Raw genomic sequence first — 15,437 nt, 5'->3', positions numbered from 1 at the left:
TCTTGAACAATAATCTTAACGTCTTTATTCAAACTTCCGAATTAAAGATTTATTCCGCTCTAAGCTGTTACGAATGCGTTCTAGATGCTCTTAGGTGTCGTATAGTATAAATCCGAATTTCTCTTTCCTAACCCAGCTGTGCTGCCTGTTGGTGCAACCTTTATGCAACCATTCTCTTTATAGGGTTTTCAAAGTTTCACAATTGAATCAATTATAGCTTGCATATTGTAATGAAAAAAAAACGGGAGTGTTGCCTTTGTTAAATTTGAGCAAGCATGATTTAAGAATTTCCAAAGGAATAGAACGGAAATCTTTCAATGAATCAACTGAACAAACTACTAACAACTGCTGTTTACGACTGCAGATTTTGTTGCTCTTATTCTTTGAGCTCAAATAAAATATGCATACACTTTTTCACTTCTCATTCATCCGTTATCCAGAAAATTTGCTACCGTTAAAACTAGTGCGCCTTCCACCTCCGCACAACACAACACGTTTAGGTTACGCAACGTTGGTATTTAATTCGATCGGCGTTGAGGCGCTAATGCTCGATGATTATAGGAAAAAATTTGATTGATTTGATTTGATTTGGAAATGATTCGGAAAAAAGTGCCGAATTCAACTTCATTGCCGAATGAAGGGTATAACGAACGTTGGGGCTTCGAGAGCAACATTCCGGAGGGTTTTTAAGTTTTCATATTATCGAATGTATTATCTTACAATAAAAAAAAACTGTGAGGGAGATTGTATCGGTTAGTAATAACTTTTGCTGTATCGTCTAGCTCCAAACTACTCTATGTTGGGCAGGGTATAGCTACTGTCTATAATTACCTACGCATACTTCTCTAACAAGACCGCATGCTCTCCAAACTACGATCGGGTTTTCAGTGCGAATAAGAATTTATCCATTTTAGGAATATCTGGAGGATGGAACTAGCGCGGTGGGTTCAAACTGCGAACGTACGAACTCAGATAGCTAGTAATGATTGATAACGCGCTATTTTGGTGCGAGCATTCCACCGGAACGACAACAAAGTCCGAATACTCACCTCGGCAGGTTTTAAAGCTAATCGCCGAATGGCTCCACAGGGTCATTGGCGTTTTCAGCCGCAGGTACGCTGACCCGTTGAAGTAGGCTTCCTTCTCGACCTGGATCGATGTGGTCCGCGGAGGGCATAGCACTGTTGGAATAGAATAGAAGAAACGAAAGTGAACATGAGAATCTCAGTTAAAAGGAATAGTTCTGTACTACTAGATAATGAGTGGTGCTACCGCCACGGCGAGCCGCCGTCGTTTCATGGGTCGTTGTTTTGCTTTTCGGCAAGTCATGATTATAGCAAAACAAAAGACTCAATCAAGACGATCGAAGCGTGACCATAAATTGGATGATACGGTTGTTTTTAGGTAGTTTCTTCGTATTTTTTAACGTTTTATGGAATCTTCCAAATTAAGGCATGACTTTTTTTTATCTAGAATCGATTGAGAAATGTGGAACCACCCTTATATTCATGTTTGCATTTAACCTTCAAAAGCCCTGAACGAGACTTGTGACTTCAAATGGCTCGTTCTCAGAAACTAGCCAACCGAATTACGAATTTTTTGAAGCTACTTCAAGGAGAAGAGCGGGACTAAAATATGGTATGCCCGGGCTTGTCCCTTGACCCTCCCCCTTGTTGTGGGTGGGGCGCACAGTGGAACGAAACTGAAAATTGACGGTCAAAACCTCTTAGAGGCGTTTTAGCCCATAGGTGTCTTGGGGACATTGTTTTGAATTAGCATCCCGATTAATAATAAAAAAAAAAAATTTAAATTAGATTAAATAGGGCACCCGAGCAAAAAAGTTTTTTGAAAAAACATTTTTGGGCGGTCATTACTTCAGCAACACGGACGAGAACAGCTTTCCCGGGAAGCTCACAAGATTGATCATAGTAACGATGGACGGTGTGCAAAACTGCGTGAAGATCTCGGGTGAACACGGCTGACAACAATGTTAGTCGGGAAATACGAAGGCGCATCATCAGCGGAAGTCGTGCCTACTATGGACTCCAGAAGAAACTACGGTCAAGAAAGATTCACCCGCGCACCAAATGCACGATGTACAAAACGCTCATAAGACCGGTAGTCCTCTATGGGCATGAGGCGTGGACTATGCTCGAGGAGGACTTGCAAGCTCTTGGGGTTTTCGAACGCCGAGTGCTAAGAACGACGCGCGTGTGGTGGCGAAGGATGAACCACGAGCTCGCTCAACTCTACGGCGAACCCAGTATCGTGAAGGTAGCTAAAGCTGGAAGGATACGCTGGGCAGGGCATGTTGCAAGAATGCCGGACAACAACCCTGTAAAGATAGTGTTCGCTACGAATCCGGTCGGAACAAGAAGGCGTGGGGCGCAGCGAGCTAGGTGGATTGACCAGGTGCACCAGGACCTGGAGAGCATGGGTCACAATCGAGGATGGAGAGAAGCGGCCATGAACCGAGTGAATTGGCGAATTATTGTTGGCGAGGCTTTATCAAGATAATTGATGTAAAGCCAAATAAGTAAGTAAAAGTACTTCAGCAAAGTTTTAGTTCTTTTTATTTTCAACAACTTTGCTAAACATACTTGATATGTTTGACTTCGTTTTCACGGTTAAATTTTTAAATTTGACCTATTTTTCCATAAATATCAGTTTTTTGACCATTTCTATGCTCAATGTGAAATTTATGAACATGAAATGTTCTACAACATTTTATATATCACAAAAATACACAAATTCGTCGAATATACCAAAGCTGTGAAATCATCACATCCAAAGATATAATGAAATAATGTTAATATTTATATAATTTTCAACCATTTTTCTAAGCAAGTTTCTCCTGACTCGGCACTTTTCGGCAGCCATATTTAGTATACTTTGATGCCTTATTATATCAGTTAAAGCCCCATGGCAACAGAATGATCTGGTCTCACAGGGCTTATTGATTTCAATAATTTTTTGACGAGCTTGGCTTCGGTCACAATGCGTGAAAAATTTAAGAACAAATAATAATATGGTCGTTGAAAACCGACTAAACCAAGTGTTTCTTAATGATTTTAGAAAAAACGTACCCCAGGCATTCGAAATATCAAAATATTTGCATTATTTGTTGTGATGACGGAACTTATCTTTTTGATGATACGTCTGTATCAAAATACCTATCTCTACGTCTGTATCAAAATACCAACAGAAAAATCAAAATTGATCCTGTTACCAACATAGGTATCTCTATTAGACCAAAATATCATCTGGTCCAGTCTGTCAGAACACCGATCATATGTATTTTATGATAAAAAGCAAATAATAATTAAGAGTAAAACATAATCTCGCCTGTTGAACACAATTCTTCTCAGTTTTCAACCATTACCATTTTCAACCAATTTGTTGTGCCGGCCGAAGTGAACTTGAGTCCGGAATTGCTGGTACCGTTTTGATTCATATTACGGACACTTAAGGCCTCAGTGAAGTATAACCCAGCTTGGACCATACAAAATAAATCATTCTGTATGATTTTTTAGCGTTATCGAGCGTCGGAAGCGCTTAACTTTCGGATGGTGGGTAAAGAATATGCGTCCGCAACTTGAATAATTTTAAATAAATCAAAACGTGTTGCCTTTTCATGATTCTTATTCCGGACGTTCCCTCACTTTTGCCTCATATTCCGGACGCTTTGATTCGAATTACGGACAGCTCATGCAAATCATTAATGGAATAGTCAAATCATCAATTGAAATCGTTCAACCACTTAAGAGACGTCTAAGGTAGTTGGGCATTATACATTTGCAATGATATTCATGGAAAAAACCTAATAAAACGAGCCTCGAAAATGAGAACTTTTGGACGGCGAAAATTGAAACATTTCGTGTGAAATGTTTCCCATACAAACGAGAGTGTCCGGAATTTGAAGCTGTCCGTAATATGAATCAAAACGGTACATGAGAAACCTACCTAGCAAATTCTCAAAAATAGTATTTATTTTAATAAAACATTGTTTTTTGATAGCTTGTCAGTTTATACAGATGTCTTCGACATAGCTGTTAAGATTTATGATATAAAAAATTACAGAATATCCCAAATTTATTGATTGCACTATGAGCATACAAAAGGTCAAAAACTATTTAAGATCAAAATTCCAAGCTCGTCAAAAAATTATTGAAATCAATAAGCCCTGTGAGACTCGATCATTCTGTTGCCATGGGCTTTAACTGATATAATAAGGCATCAAAGTATACTAAATATGGCTGCCGAAAAGTGCCGAGTCAGGAGAAACTTGCTTAGAAAAATGGTTGAAAATTACATAAATTTTAACATTATTTCATTATATCTTTAGATGCGATGATTTCACAGCTTTGGTATTTTCGACAAATTTGTGCATTTTTGTAATATATAAAATGTTGTAGAACATTTCATGTTCGTAAATTGCACATTGAGCATAGAAATGTATATGTATGTATGTAGGTAGCCACCAATCCTTGCTTGAGTCTTGCTCTGCATGCGGCTCCACTCAACAGTAAGGTCAAATTTTATTACCAATCTGCATTCAACATATCGCTGTATGAAGGGCCAAAAGGGGGGTGGCGGACCCGTAAGTAGAAACACTTACGCGAAACCCGCGGGAAATAGAGAATCTCCTTCCAGCCATATGATCCAACAGATTGAGTATTAGAATTTGCATTACTTGTCGAGCTTTCCACGGAAAGGTTTGTTAGAAGAAGGGCGCGTCAAATCTTTCACAACTGTTGGAGAGAAAAGTACTAGACGTGAACGACTACCACTTTTCCTCCTGACTCCGATTGGCACTCCACTTCATTGTCCAGTTGTAATTTCAATGATGCCCTGATGCTTCCTCCCTTCCCAAATCATGAAAAATTCAATTATATTGATATGTTATATAGTAGATAAGATTATAATGTATATATATATAATAATATGATAATAAAATATGAAAATAAAATGGTAGTTACAATAAATTATGACGCAGTGAAACAGCATGCAGTATTATATCGGCCGACATATAATTTTCTTTTGAATATTTGTGCTACAGATGCTCCTAGGCTGGTCGACAGAAGAATGATAAGAATAAACAAATAATTTGAATAAAAATAAAAAATCAGTGATATGTTAATAAAGTTTCCGGATACATCAAAAACAAAATTCCAGCTTCCATATGTTCTTGGAGTACAAACAAAATAATAATACATCCGACGCTTCGTTTCATTCGCTATAGCCTACTGTAGTAAACAGAGATAATTACATTAAAGTCATTTATAAGTAGCAGCATGTAGTGTAAGGATGTTACGGCACATTCTCCTAGATTTCGGCTGACACCCTACTACATCGTCCATCTGTGACTTCTCTGATGCCCTAATGCACCCTCTCAATACCCAGCATATAATAAATGAAATAACTATAATAAAATATATAGAATGGAATTTATAGTTGTATATGATATGAATATAGATGTTTCAGAATTTCCATTCTTAAATTGTGATGAATTGAACCTCGTTAGGTAGTCTCCAGAGTAAGGACGAATTACAGTTTTCGGAATATAACTGCTGAAATATTAATAGCAGTGATTATGTTAGTATCTCCGATGACTCCATGACGCTTCTGGAATTTCTGCCAATGAATTAGTATAACAAAACAATTATAAATAAGTAATTCGTGCACCTCCACTGGACTAGTAGCTATAAGGAATAAGAATTATCTGTTATTTTATGCGCCAAAGGAATTATTTGTATACCTATTTATTACCTATGAACAGTAGATATAGTACAACGCTACACAATATAACATAAAATAACATTACACACTAGTCCCTTGTATGAAACGACAACACTGTTGCTACTGATGTTACTTTCGTGCAACACCACTTCATATCCGAATTTCCCAATTGACGATTTATTGTTCTAAAAGGTCTCGTACAATAAACTACAATATAATATAACCATTATGATACTCCGTACATCCTACGTTTTGTTTTTAACGCTTTTCGTACCTAAGAGAAATACGGTTCAGAGCTTCAATTTTAACACTATTTAAATGCTCACACCTTCCTGCTGCTGCCCCTAAAATGTTTTATATATAGAGAGAAGAAATTATGAAATATAACTCCATAGAGGACCGTGTGCAATATGCAGCTTTAGTCTGTTTGCAGCTCCAACATCGATCCATCGATTATTCCTATTTTGTTCTCTATAAATTTAATAGAAATGAAATTTAATTCATTAGAAATATGAATTTAACATACTAGTGTTAATATAATTCGGTTATGTAACGGTCATTATACTCTGTAGTTTCATCCGGTTAAACTGCAATAGATGTATAATTTACTGAATTGCACATTGAGCATAGAAATGGTCAAAAAACTGATATTTATGGAAAAATAGGTCAAATTTAAAAATTTAACCGTGAAAACGAAGTCAAAAATATCAAGTATGTTTAGCAAAGTTGTTGAAAATAAAAAGAACTAAAACTTTGCTGAAGTAATGACCGCCCAAATTTTTTTTTCAAAAAATGTTTTTTGCTTGGCTGCTCTATTTTATCTAATTTAAAAATTATTTTTTATTATTACTCTGGATGCTAATTCAAAACAATGTCCCAAAGACACTTATGGGCTAAAACGCCTCTAAGAGGTTTTGACCGTCGATTTTCAGTTTCGTCCCACTGTGGGGCGGATGTACGTGTGGCATAAGGCATAATTTCAACTAACTTTGATTGTATTAACATGACACCACTGAAAGATCATAGTTTACTAGGGGCAAATCATTCTGAGTTATCAATGATTTATATATGTTTTCAAAATAGACATTTTTTTGGCCATCCAGAGGCCCCAGAGCAGCTTCTGAAAGTCCTGGATACTTTACAAGGGATGCAAGGTTCTCATTCAGCTCTACAAGCCTGTTATGTAATGCATATATGGTCGGCGTTAAGTCAGAGTGGACCAAGTGACATTTTTCATATTTTGAGAAAAATGGGTTTAAAGTCTAAAGCTCCATAATTTTTGAACTCGTTTAAATTTTGGTACAATATTTCTACACATCTTAGTGTTACTTTCAAACAATATAATGTGAAGTGACAATCATGAAAAATCATAATCCGAGCCTCTGATAGAACGGTTTTTTGATGGACTATGTGTACTTGGTCCAATCTGACTGAACTAAACATCACCGTTCAGTGAGTTGGTTCACTCTGACTGAACAATTTCTATGAAAATAATAATCATTCAATGCTTCAATGGTCAAACTGGGTGCATATCTCCAAGATAAGCAGATTATCAAGACCCTTCAACACCAGTATCGTAAATTCTTCAATAATCCATATCGTCATTACCAAAACCAGTGGCATTACGATAGCTTGAAAATTAAGGTATTGCAGGGTCATTGCATTGGAGACCAGAAATATTGAAATATGCGTTCAGTCAGAGTGGACCAAGTGAAAATCTTGAATACCGGCCAAAATATACTGGTCCAATAAGCGGGTTCTAGCACATTTCATACATAAACCATAGCACTACCATGAACTTCTATCGGACTCTGAAATTGACTCAAAAAATACAATAATCAATCAGTTTATTGCTTTTCAACACTTGGTCCGCTCTGTCTGCACAGAAATTGTTGCAATTTCTGATCACCCATCCAAATATGGAAAATGGTCAAAAATCATTATCAAATGCATTGAATTAAGTTATATTTATTAATTTCTATTGATGGATAAGTAGAAGAATCATTCGATGTCGAAAAATCTGACAGATCTCTTGACATATTTTTCATTTCCTCGCATTCCTCAGTGCGCTGATCATTTTTGCTGTTATGGTAATAAGCACTTGGTCCGCTCTGATTGCACACTTTTATCGATTTTATTGATCATCCAAAGTAAATTTGTAACATATCTCTCGCAGTTTACAGCATTCATCAAATCTGGTCAAAGTGAAACGGAGGAAAGGTAATTTAGCATCTAATGAGAGAATAATCCAATTTTCCCAAGTTTTGTACTTGGTCCCCTCTGACTTAACGCCGACCATATGTTATTTGATTTTCTGGCTGATCTAAAATTGGTCAAACATAATTTCAGATTGATTCTATCCATTTAGAGAGCACATAATTGGTCCTGAAAACCCAGGAATCTCTGGTAGAGGGGGGAGGGGGTTCATTTCCCGGGAAGTGACCTCTTTTAGAATTATTCTGAAACTTTTCTTGCGACACATCAAACTTCATGATTTTGCAAAACAAGTTCTATATAAGACATTTCAATGAATTCTGGCAACATTGGCCATTCACTAGCATATTCCGGGGTTGGTTCTCTAACAGCATAGGAATTTGGGCAGAAACAAAATATTTTTCTTGCAGTTCGAGATGAATTGTAGTGATTCCGCTCGAGTGCTAAACCATCCAAATAAATTAACACTCTCATATTCCACGCATGGGAACATACCCCATTAGGCAGTCGAAATTCCGCTCATGTAGACAAACAGTGTATCCGTTTCCCCGTTAATCAGTACGTGCCCACCAACGTTCAAAGACCTCGCCGCTATTTCACGCATTCAAGTGACGAACTCGGTGACGATCGGCGACGAACGACAACGGAAAATTCGATTAAGCCGGGTTCCACATTCACAGCACCGCCATCCGCCACAATCTGCAGGCTGTCGAAGTCTAGGAACACCTTTTCGTGGCAGACAATAATAATAATAATAAAAAATCTGCCGCTAAGGCATTTCACCCTCCACCGGCCGGCCGGAACATTGAAGCGTTTGTTGGCTGGTGGTAATTTTCCCCCGAAATGCAAGAGCACCCTTTACATGCAGCCGGTTAAGATGCCATGAAATTGCTTTGCACCCTTTCTTCTTATCCACGAGGGAAGACAATCGTGCGTTTTATCACCAGGCGGCGCGAGGTGAACTTAGTGAGAGCCGATGCCAGTGGTACCGCCCATGGGCAAAAAATCGAAAAATAAGTTTTCTTCTTATTTACTCCCTTACCTTTCTATGGATTGAATTTACTTTCCAAAAGTGCAGCAAAATCGAAAATCCATTCAAATTTAACGAAATTATTACGCTTTGAACATGGGATCACTATGACCCAAAAACACAGACAACGTAACATTTTTTCGCACATACAAAAGGTTAAGGATGCTGTTTGAACCCATTGTGGTATGGAGCTACATGCTCTCATTTCGCTTATGCGATTTTCCCTCTTTAAGGGACCTCAATTAGCGGGGAACGTGCCTCTGGAGCCGGCCCTCTGATACCTGGTCCAGAATAGTCCAATTTTGTGTAACTTTATTGTAGAGAGTTTGTCCCATCGATTATTGAATAAGATGATTTATGACCGTTTCGTAGAACAAATGAGACCACTGTGCAATGCATGCTTTCCACGCGGGGGCTTGGATTGTTATTGCATCCGGCGTGCAGTGGACCGGTTGTTCGACAGCTATCTACCAGGGGTAATTGTCTCCCATGAGAAAAGTGTTCCTTCCTTCCGCCGTCGCCGTAGCGGTTGTCACATCCCACCATCGCATCGTTGAGGGAGCGAAGCCCCAATAACAACTCTCGAAGTTACGCGCGCAGCCGTAACGTTACCTCATCAATCGGCCGGGTTTTCACTTTCCACCGAATAAGGCTGGTTTTCCTCTGCCGAGGAGGCGGTTATCGTCGTCATCCATCGGTCGGTGACGTGCACGTGTAATTATTTTGATATTATTTTCCCATCTTACGCTTGCATTTAAGTCACCCGTGCAGTGAATGCTGATCAGCTTTGGTGGGCTCGCAGATTGATTCAGATTCCGTTGGGTGGTCAAGATCAATGGCTTCCGAAATCAAATTATGTAGGGTCGGTGTTCCCTTAGTGGCCAATCCCCTATAGCCGCACTAGTGGCCTTTTACGACCGTTTTGCTATAAATCTTTTCAAAACATTTTTTGACATGAAGGTCAGGAGCTATTTATCTAAGTACATAACATTGATACACAGCTTGATTTTGTTCAAAAAATTATCAAAAAAATTAGTTTTGCTTAACATTAGATATTTTCCACATAAAACCAAGATAAAAAACTTTCAGATGATGTAAAAAGAATGACGCTAGCGTTATTTTTCGGTTTTATACGAATTTTGGCCTTTCGGTTTTAATAAAGTGTACGCACCTAATGAAACTAAGTTTAAAATTATTATTATTTATGGTACATTTGATGTTACCCATGACATAACCAATATTTCCATAACCAATTCATGCGTATAAATCCGAGAGGGAGCTATTCTTTATAGGATTCCTTTACGAATTCTTCGAAGAATACTTGGAAGAATTCATTTTAGTATAACTCAGCAAATGCTTGGCAAAAGCTTTTTGAGTTACATAAAAGATTATTAGAAGATTCCTCGTAAGATCAGTTACAGACTGAAGATTAGACTTCCGAATTATTCCTGATAAGATCTTTGACAGGCGTCTGATTTTCAGTCGAACCCAAAAAGTTTATCAAGACGAAATTTTATGTACAGCAAACCAGGCACCCTTGACTAGCCCAAGACTTATGTTACTTGGAAGAAATGGAAAGAGGCAAGAACATAAAATAATTTTATTGCTCAACGTTTGGCCATCGGAGTTTGATTGAGACATGGCGCTTGAGGATGTTCAAACTCAACTCGCATGTTCCCAATGATGTTCGGTCACTTTAAAGCCGAAGCAATCACAACACATCAATCAGCCCAAAATGGGATCATTAGAGCGCCAAATCGAAAAACCTGTCTTCGAAATGTTAAGGAATGCAGTTTTTAATGGTGTGCCTTCGACATAGTGGGATAATTAAAGAGTTGATTTTCAAATTGTTTCAATCGCTGAAATGAATTTTCTCGTTTCAACATTTCATCATACAGATAAGAAGACTTAAAAGAAAAGATTTCGGCTCTGTTATGCCCTACGGCGCCTGAGCCTGCCAAATAAACGAGATAAGTAAAAAAAAAAAAAGATAAGAAGACTTGCTTTTACTGTTGATTGATAGCCAAATAGTAATTGTTTACAAATTGGAAAATTATGTTCTATGTGGAAAAATATCTTGTTAGAATAGTCTGAAAATGTAAATCGCAACAGATTCAAGTGGCTCGTCTGTAGTCACTGTCGATCAAAGTAAGCATTTATATTTCAGATGTCACCCGGCGACTCTCATACACGGTGGTTTGTGAATACCCTTTAATGGATAAAAAAAACTGTTTTGCCAATAGCGTGCAGATTAGGCCGTCCCTTATTTTTCGAAAATGCGAAATGTTATTAGTTCGTCATTGTAAAGTGCTCGTTTTGATAAGAAAAAAATCAGGTAAAAATTTGAAGTCCGTACGTGGACGCTAAGTGGTCCTCCAACGACCCTGAAGGTATTGGGTGTAGATGAATCCCGTGCGCCAAATCGAGCTCGATGCTCTAGTGTACGCAACATGAGTATGAAAATTGAAACTTTTTCTATTAAACCGCACGCGTTCAGGACAAATGTCTGACCAGTTTAGATAAGCTTGAATTTTTCGTTTGTTATTATTCATTATGCGTTCTTCATTACACATATCCCCACAAGTAGTAAGCTTGGCGCATAATAATTTTAGGCTTCACCCTCAGCTCGAAGCAAATTTCCATACAGCTAAATAGTCATATAATGAAATAAAACAAAATAAACAAACTGAGAAAGAAATTCAAGTTGAAAATCCTCCATCAATCAATCTCAAAATGGGTATTCTTATTTTGGTCCCTTCAATATCGAATTAAGGAGAGTTGACTGTAATACAAAACAAATATATGAATAATGTAAAATTGATGTGTTTTTATTGAAAATGCATAAAAACCTAGAAATGTAGCAAGTTGAGTGTATATACAATAGTTCCTATGTTGAGTTTTCATCATTTGATATCCAGTTTTCAAAATGACGCCCAATAAAAAAAGCAGCGTGTCAAAATTTTGCTCGCGCAGCAAGAGAATCCGAAGTTCTTGTACGAAACTTATGTGAAGGCAGATTTCAAGCAGCTTCCGGGACAGGAGTTTTATACCGCATCAGGTGAGCCCGAAATTGTCAAAACCATCAAACTATCAAAATCCCCGAAATAATACATCGTCCTGCATGACAAGTGTGGTTTAAAAAGTGACATTTTCATCACCAACTATCAATCAAGAGATCAACGTCTAGGAGTGCCTCGAAAAGCGGCTGCTACCATTCCTGAAGCAGCATAAGAGACCTGTGCTGTTCTGGCCAGACTTGGCGAGCTGTCTCTATGGGAAAAAGGCAATTGAGTGGTACGATGCGAACAACGAGGTTTTGGTACCCAAATACCATAGAGTAAGGTGGGGCAAAAGTTCGACCTTAGTGGTATAATCAAAGTTTCCAGGAAAACAATAGCAGTTAAAACAAAACAAATACCATACAGTGAACCGTCAACTTATTGGCTGCTGAACAAACTTGTGTCAAAATATTTACCCATTTTTAGTTATAACAGTTTCAAAATTAATTGTCTTATTCGAACTTTTGCCCCACCGGTGGGGCAAGAGTTCGAATCTAGTGTGGGGCAAAAGTTCGCTGGCTAAAACACAAAATATCGATCCTTTTATGATAGGCATACTTTACACCAGCCGTAAACTTAAGTTTGACGAAAAATACACACTAAATTTTCATAAAAAAATTGCCCAAAATCGGGTTAATTGTAATATACTCAAAAATAGCAGTTTTTCACAAAACTATGTGGAAATGTAAAATTTTATTGACAATTTTCACACGATCAGACAAATTTAACTGAATTTGAAGATAATATGTGGATTTAAGGTAATTTGCAATTTTTTCCGTTATTTTATACATGGGTCGAACTTTTGCCCCGCTGATTCGAACTTTTGCCCCACTATAGGCCAAAAAATGTTTTCAAGCATCTATGCAAAAACTAATACACCTCAAAGCAACCTTATGATAGGCCTAGAAACGCCCTTACATAAAATATTGAAAAAGATTTTATCTTCAATTGGTTCCATGCATCGAAAGGTGAAAAAGTGGCGTGATCGGTGAGTTCGGTTGGAGTAACTGAAAAAGTGCCGCGATCGGTTAGTTCTGTTTGATCCTTCGACCTTGACGCTTGCTCCTGGGCAGTGCGTCATGAAAGCCCGAACAGTTTTTTTTTATTCTTTTTGGGTCGCGCGCTTATTTTTTTTTTTCCTGAGTGCTTTTTTATAGCCGAGCAAACGAGTGAAGCCGAAAGTGGATTGTGGCTGCTCAGTCAAGGATAACGGATCAATTGGTGAGCTCGTTTCATGCTACTATTTCTAATCTATAAAATATGTATGACTGCACATTCAATCGTTACAATGGTGGGATGTAAATATGATTTTTCAACAAACTATGGATGGTTCGTCACTGTGAGTGTCGACACAAACTCTGATTCATGATTTATTTATGTTTAACATTTTTTTTTCAGAACCCCTTTTATATACCTTTATTTTTGTAATTAAAAAAACTTTGAATGGTTCGACACTACAAGTGTAGACTTGCGAAAGGTTCACTTTATTCAACAAACTTTGGATGGTTCGCCACTGTAAGTGTCGGCATAAGAATAAGAGTGTTCTATGATGTCCCAACCAATCGAGTTTTTTGTTTCTTTTCAAATGAGTAAAATATAATAACACATGCTTTCGTCCTGACAGCTGTAGGAATGTTACATTTAGGTATTTGTTCAACAAACTTTGAATGGTTCGTCACCTCAAGTTTCGGCATAATTTTCCTCTACATAGAAATTGTTCATATCAAATGAAAATATTATATTTACGTATATATATATATATATGTATATATCTCACAAATCATTGTTTATCATGGTCTAATCGCTTATCAAAGTGAATCCTATGACCCAACGATCCTCCCCATTAACAAACATCCCTCCCAGTAACCTTTGTGGAGATGCAGAGGCAAACACGGTCTCCAAAAAGCAAAGGTTACACACTAACATTCCTTCCCCTAATCCCACCTGACTGCAAGGACGTGGCCGGTGCCGTTATTGACCCTGTATTAATAGAGGCACTGAATTATGCACACTGAAGAAGATTATGGCCAATCCCAGCCGAACTTCTAGTTGATTCTTTGTGCATTTTCACTGACTTCGGTCAATCACGGAATAGCAACCATTGATATGTGTAGTCAGTCTAAGCTAAGCTAAGCTAAGCTAAGCAAATTTCTTCTTTCAGTCCCTTGACATTTATGTTCTATCACACATGACTATCTAAAGCTACTACATTTCGAATTCAATAAGCAAATCAGTTGGTTTTCATGATTTTATATTTGGAAATTCATGTTTGTTTCACATGACAACCTAATGTTGATACACATGTTATTAAACCGCGAAATCAATGATGAAATCCATATGGCTACCACACTCAAAACATGTGGTTTTCCTCATTGCGCAAATCTATAAGATTTTTCTCATATATGGTTCGTTCGGCTTATTCTGATCGAAATCCAAACACTGCTCGGTCCGATAATTGTGACACTAGAGCAGGGCACGCTTCCGTATGCTCTCAATGTGTCATGGACCCGCTCAAGTGTCACAATCGGTCGGCGTTAAGTCAGAGTGGATTAAGTACAAAACTTGGGAAAATTTGATTATTCTTTCATTAGATGCGAAATTACCTTATCCCCATTTCAATTTGATCAGATTTTATGAACATTGTAAACTGCGAGAGATATGTAACAAATTTACTTTGGATGATCAAAAAAAAATCAATAAAAGTATGCTTTCAGAGTTTGCCAAGAGCTTATTACTTTTTAGTAGCGAAAATGATCAGCGCGCTGAGGAATGCGAGCAAAACAAAGACAATTCAAGTGATTTGTCAGATTTTTTCACATCGAATGATCATTTACCAAATTTGGATGGCTGGTCAGAAATTGCAATAATTCTTGTGTAGACAGAGAGGACCAAGTGTCAAAAAACAATAAACTGATTGATTATTGCCTTCTTTAGAGTCGATTTCATAATACGATAGAAGTTTTTGTCTATATGGAATGCTCTAGAACCCGCTGAATACCCGGTCCAGTATACTTTGGTGGGTACTCAAGATTTTCACTTGGTCCACAAACGCATATTTGAATATTTCTGGTCTTCAATGCCCTGACCCTGCAGAGTAGTGTTTGATCCTTCGACCTTGACACTTGCTCCTGCGGGAGCGGGTGATGAGGGCAGGATCAAACATGTCGCGCGTCGGTAGTGAAGCGGTGAAAAAGTGATCGGTTTGTTAGTAGTGTTTGATCCTTCGACCTTAACACTTGCTCCTGCGGGAGCGGGTGATGAGGGCAGGATCAAACATGTCGCGCGTCGGTAGTGAAGCGGTGAAAAAGTGAGCGGTTCGTTAGTAGTGTTTGATCCTTCGACCTTGACGCTTGCTCCTGCGGGGGCGGGCGATGGGGGCAGGATCAAACTTGTCG

At 38.0% G+C, this 15,437-nt stretch overlaps 1 protein-coding gene across 4 annotated transcripts in view; it reads right to left on the bottom strand.

Annotated features, from left to right (window-relative positions):
* LOC5571458 (protein crumbs) overlaps positions 1-15,437 on the bottom strand; it is a 173,790-nt gene that overhangs the window by 64,618 nt on the left and 93,735 nt on the right. For all 4 annotated transcript variants that reach the window (XM_021851101.1, XM_001659670.2, XM_021851102.1 and 1 more), the window contains exon 2: positions 1,050-1,181. In XM_021851101.1, the coding sequence (XP_021706793.1) occupies positions 1,050-1,181 (132 nt within the window). The remainder of the gene's footprint in view (positions 1-1,049; positions 1,182-15,437) is intronic.

The sequence above is a fragment of the Aedes aegypti genome, chromosome 3, assembly GCF_002204515.2.
Source record: "Aedes aegypti strain LVP_AGWG chromosome 3, AaegL5.0 Primary Assembly, whole genome shotgun sequence".
NCBI classification, from domain to species: domain Eukaryota; kingdom Metazoa; phylum Arthropoda; class Insecta; order Diptera; family Culicidae; genus Aedes; species Aedes aegypti.
The sequence above is the reverse complement of the archived record's forward strand: the minus strand, read 5'-3'. Positions and strand labels throughout refer to the sequence as shown.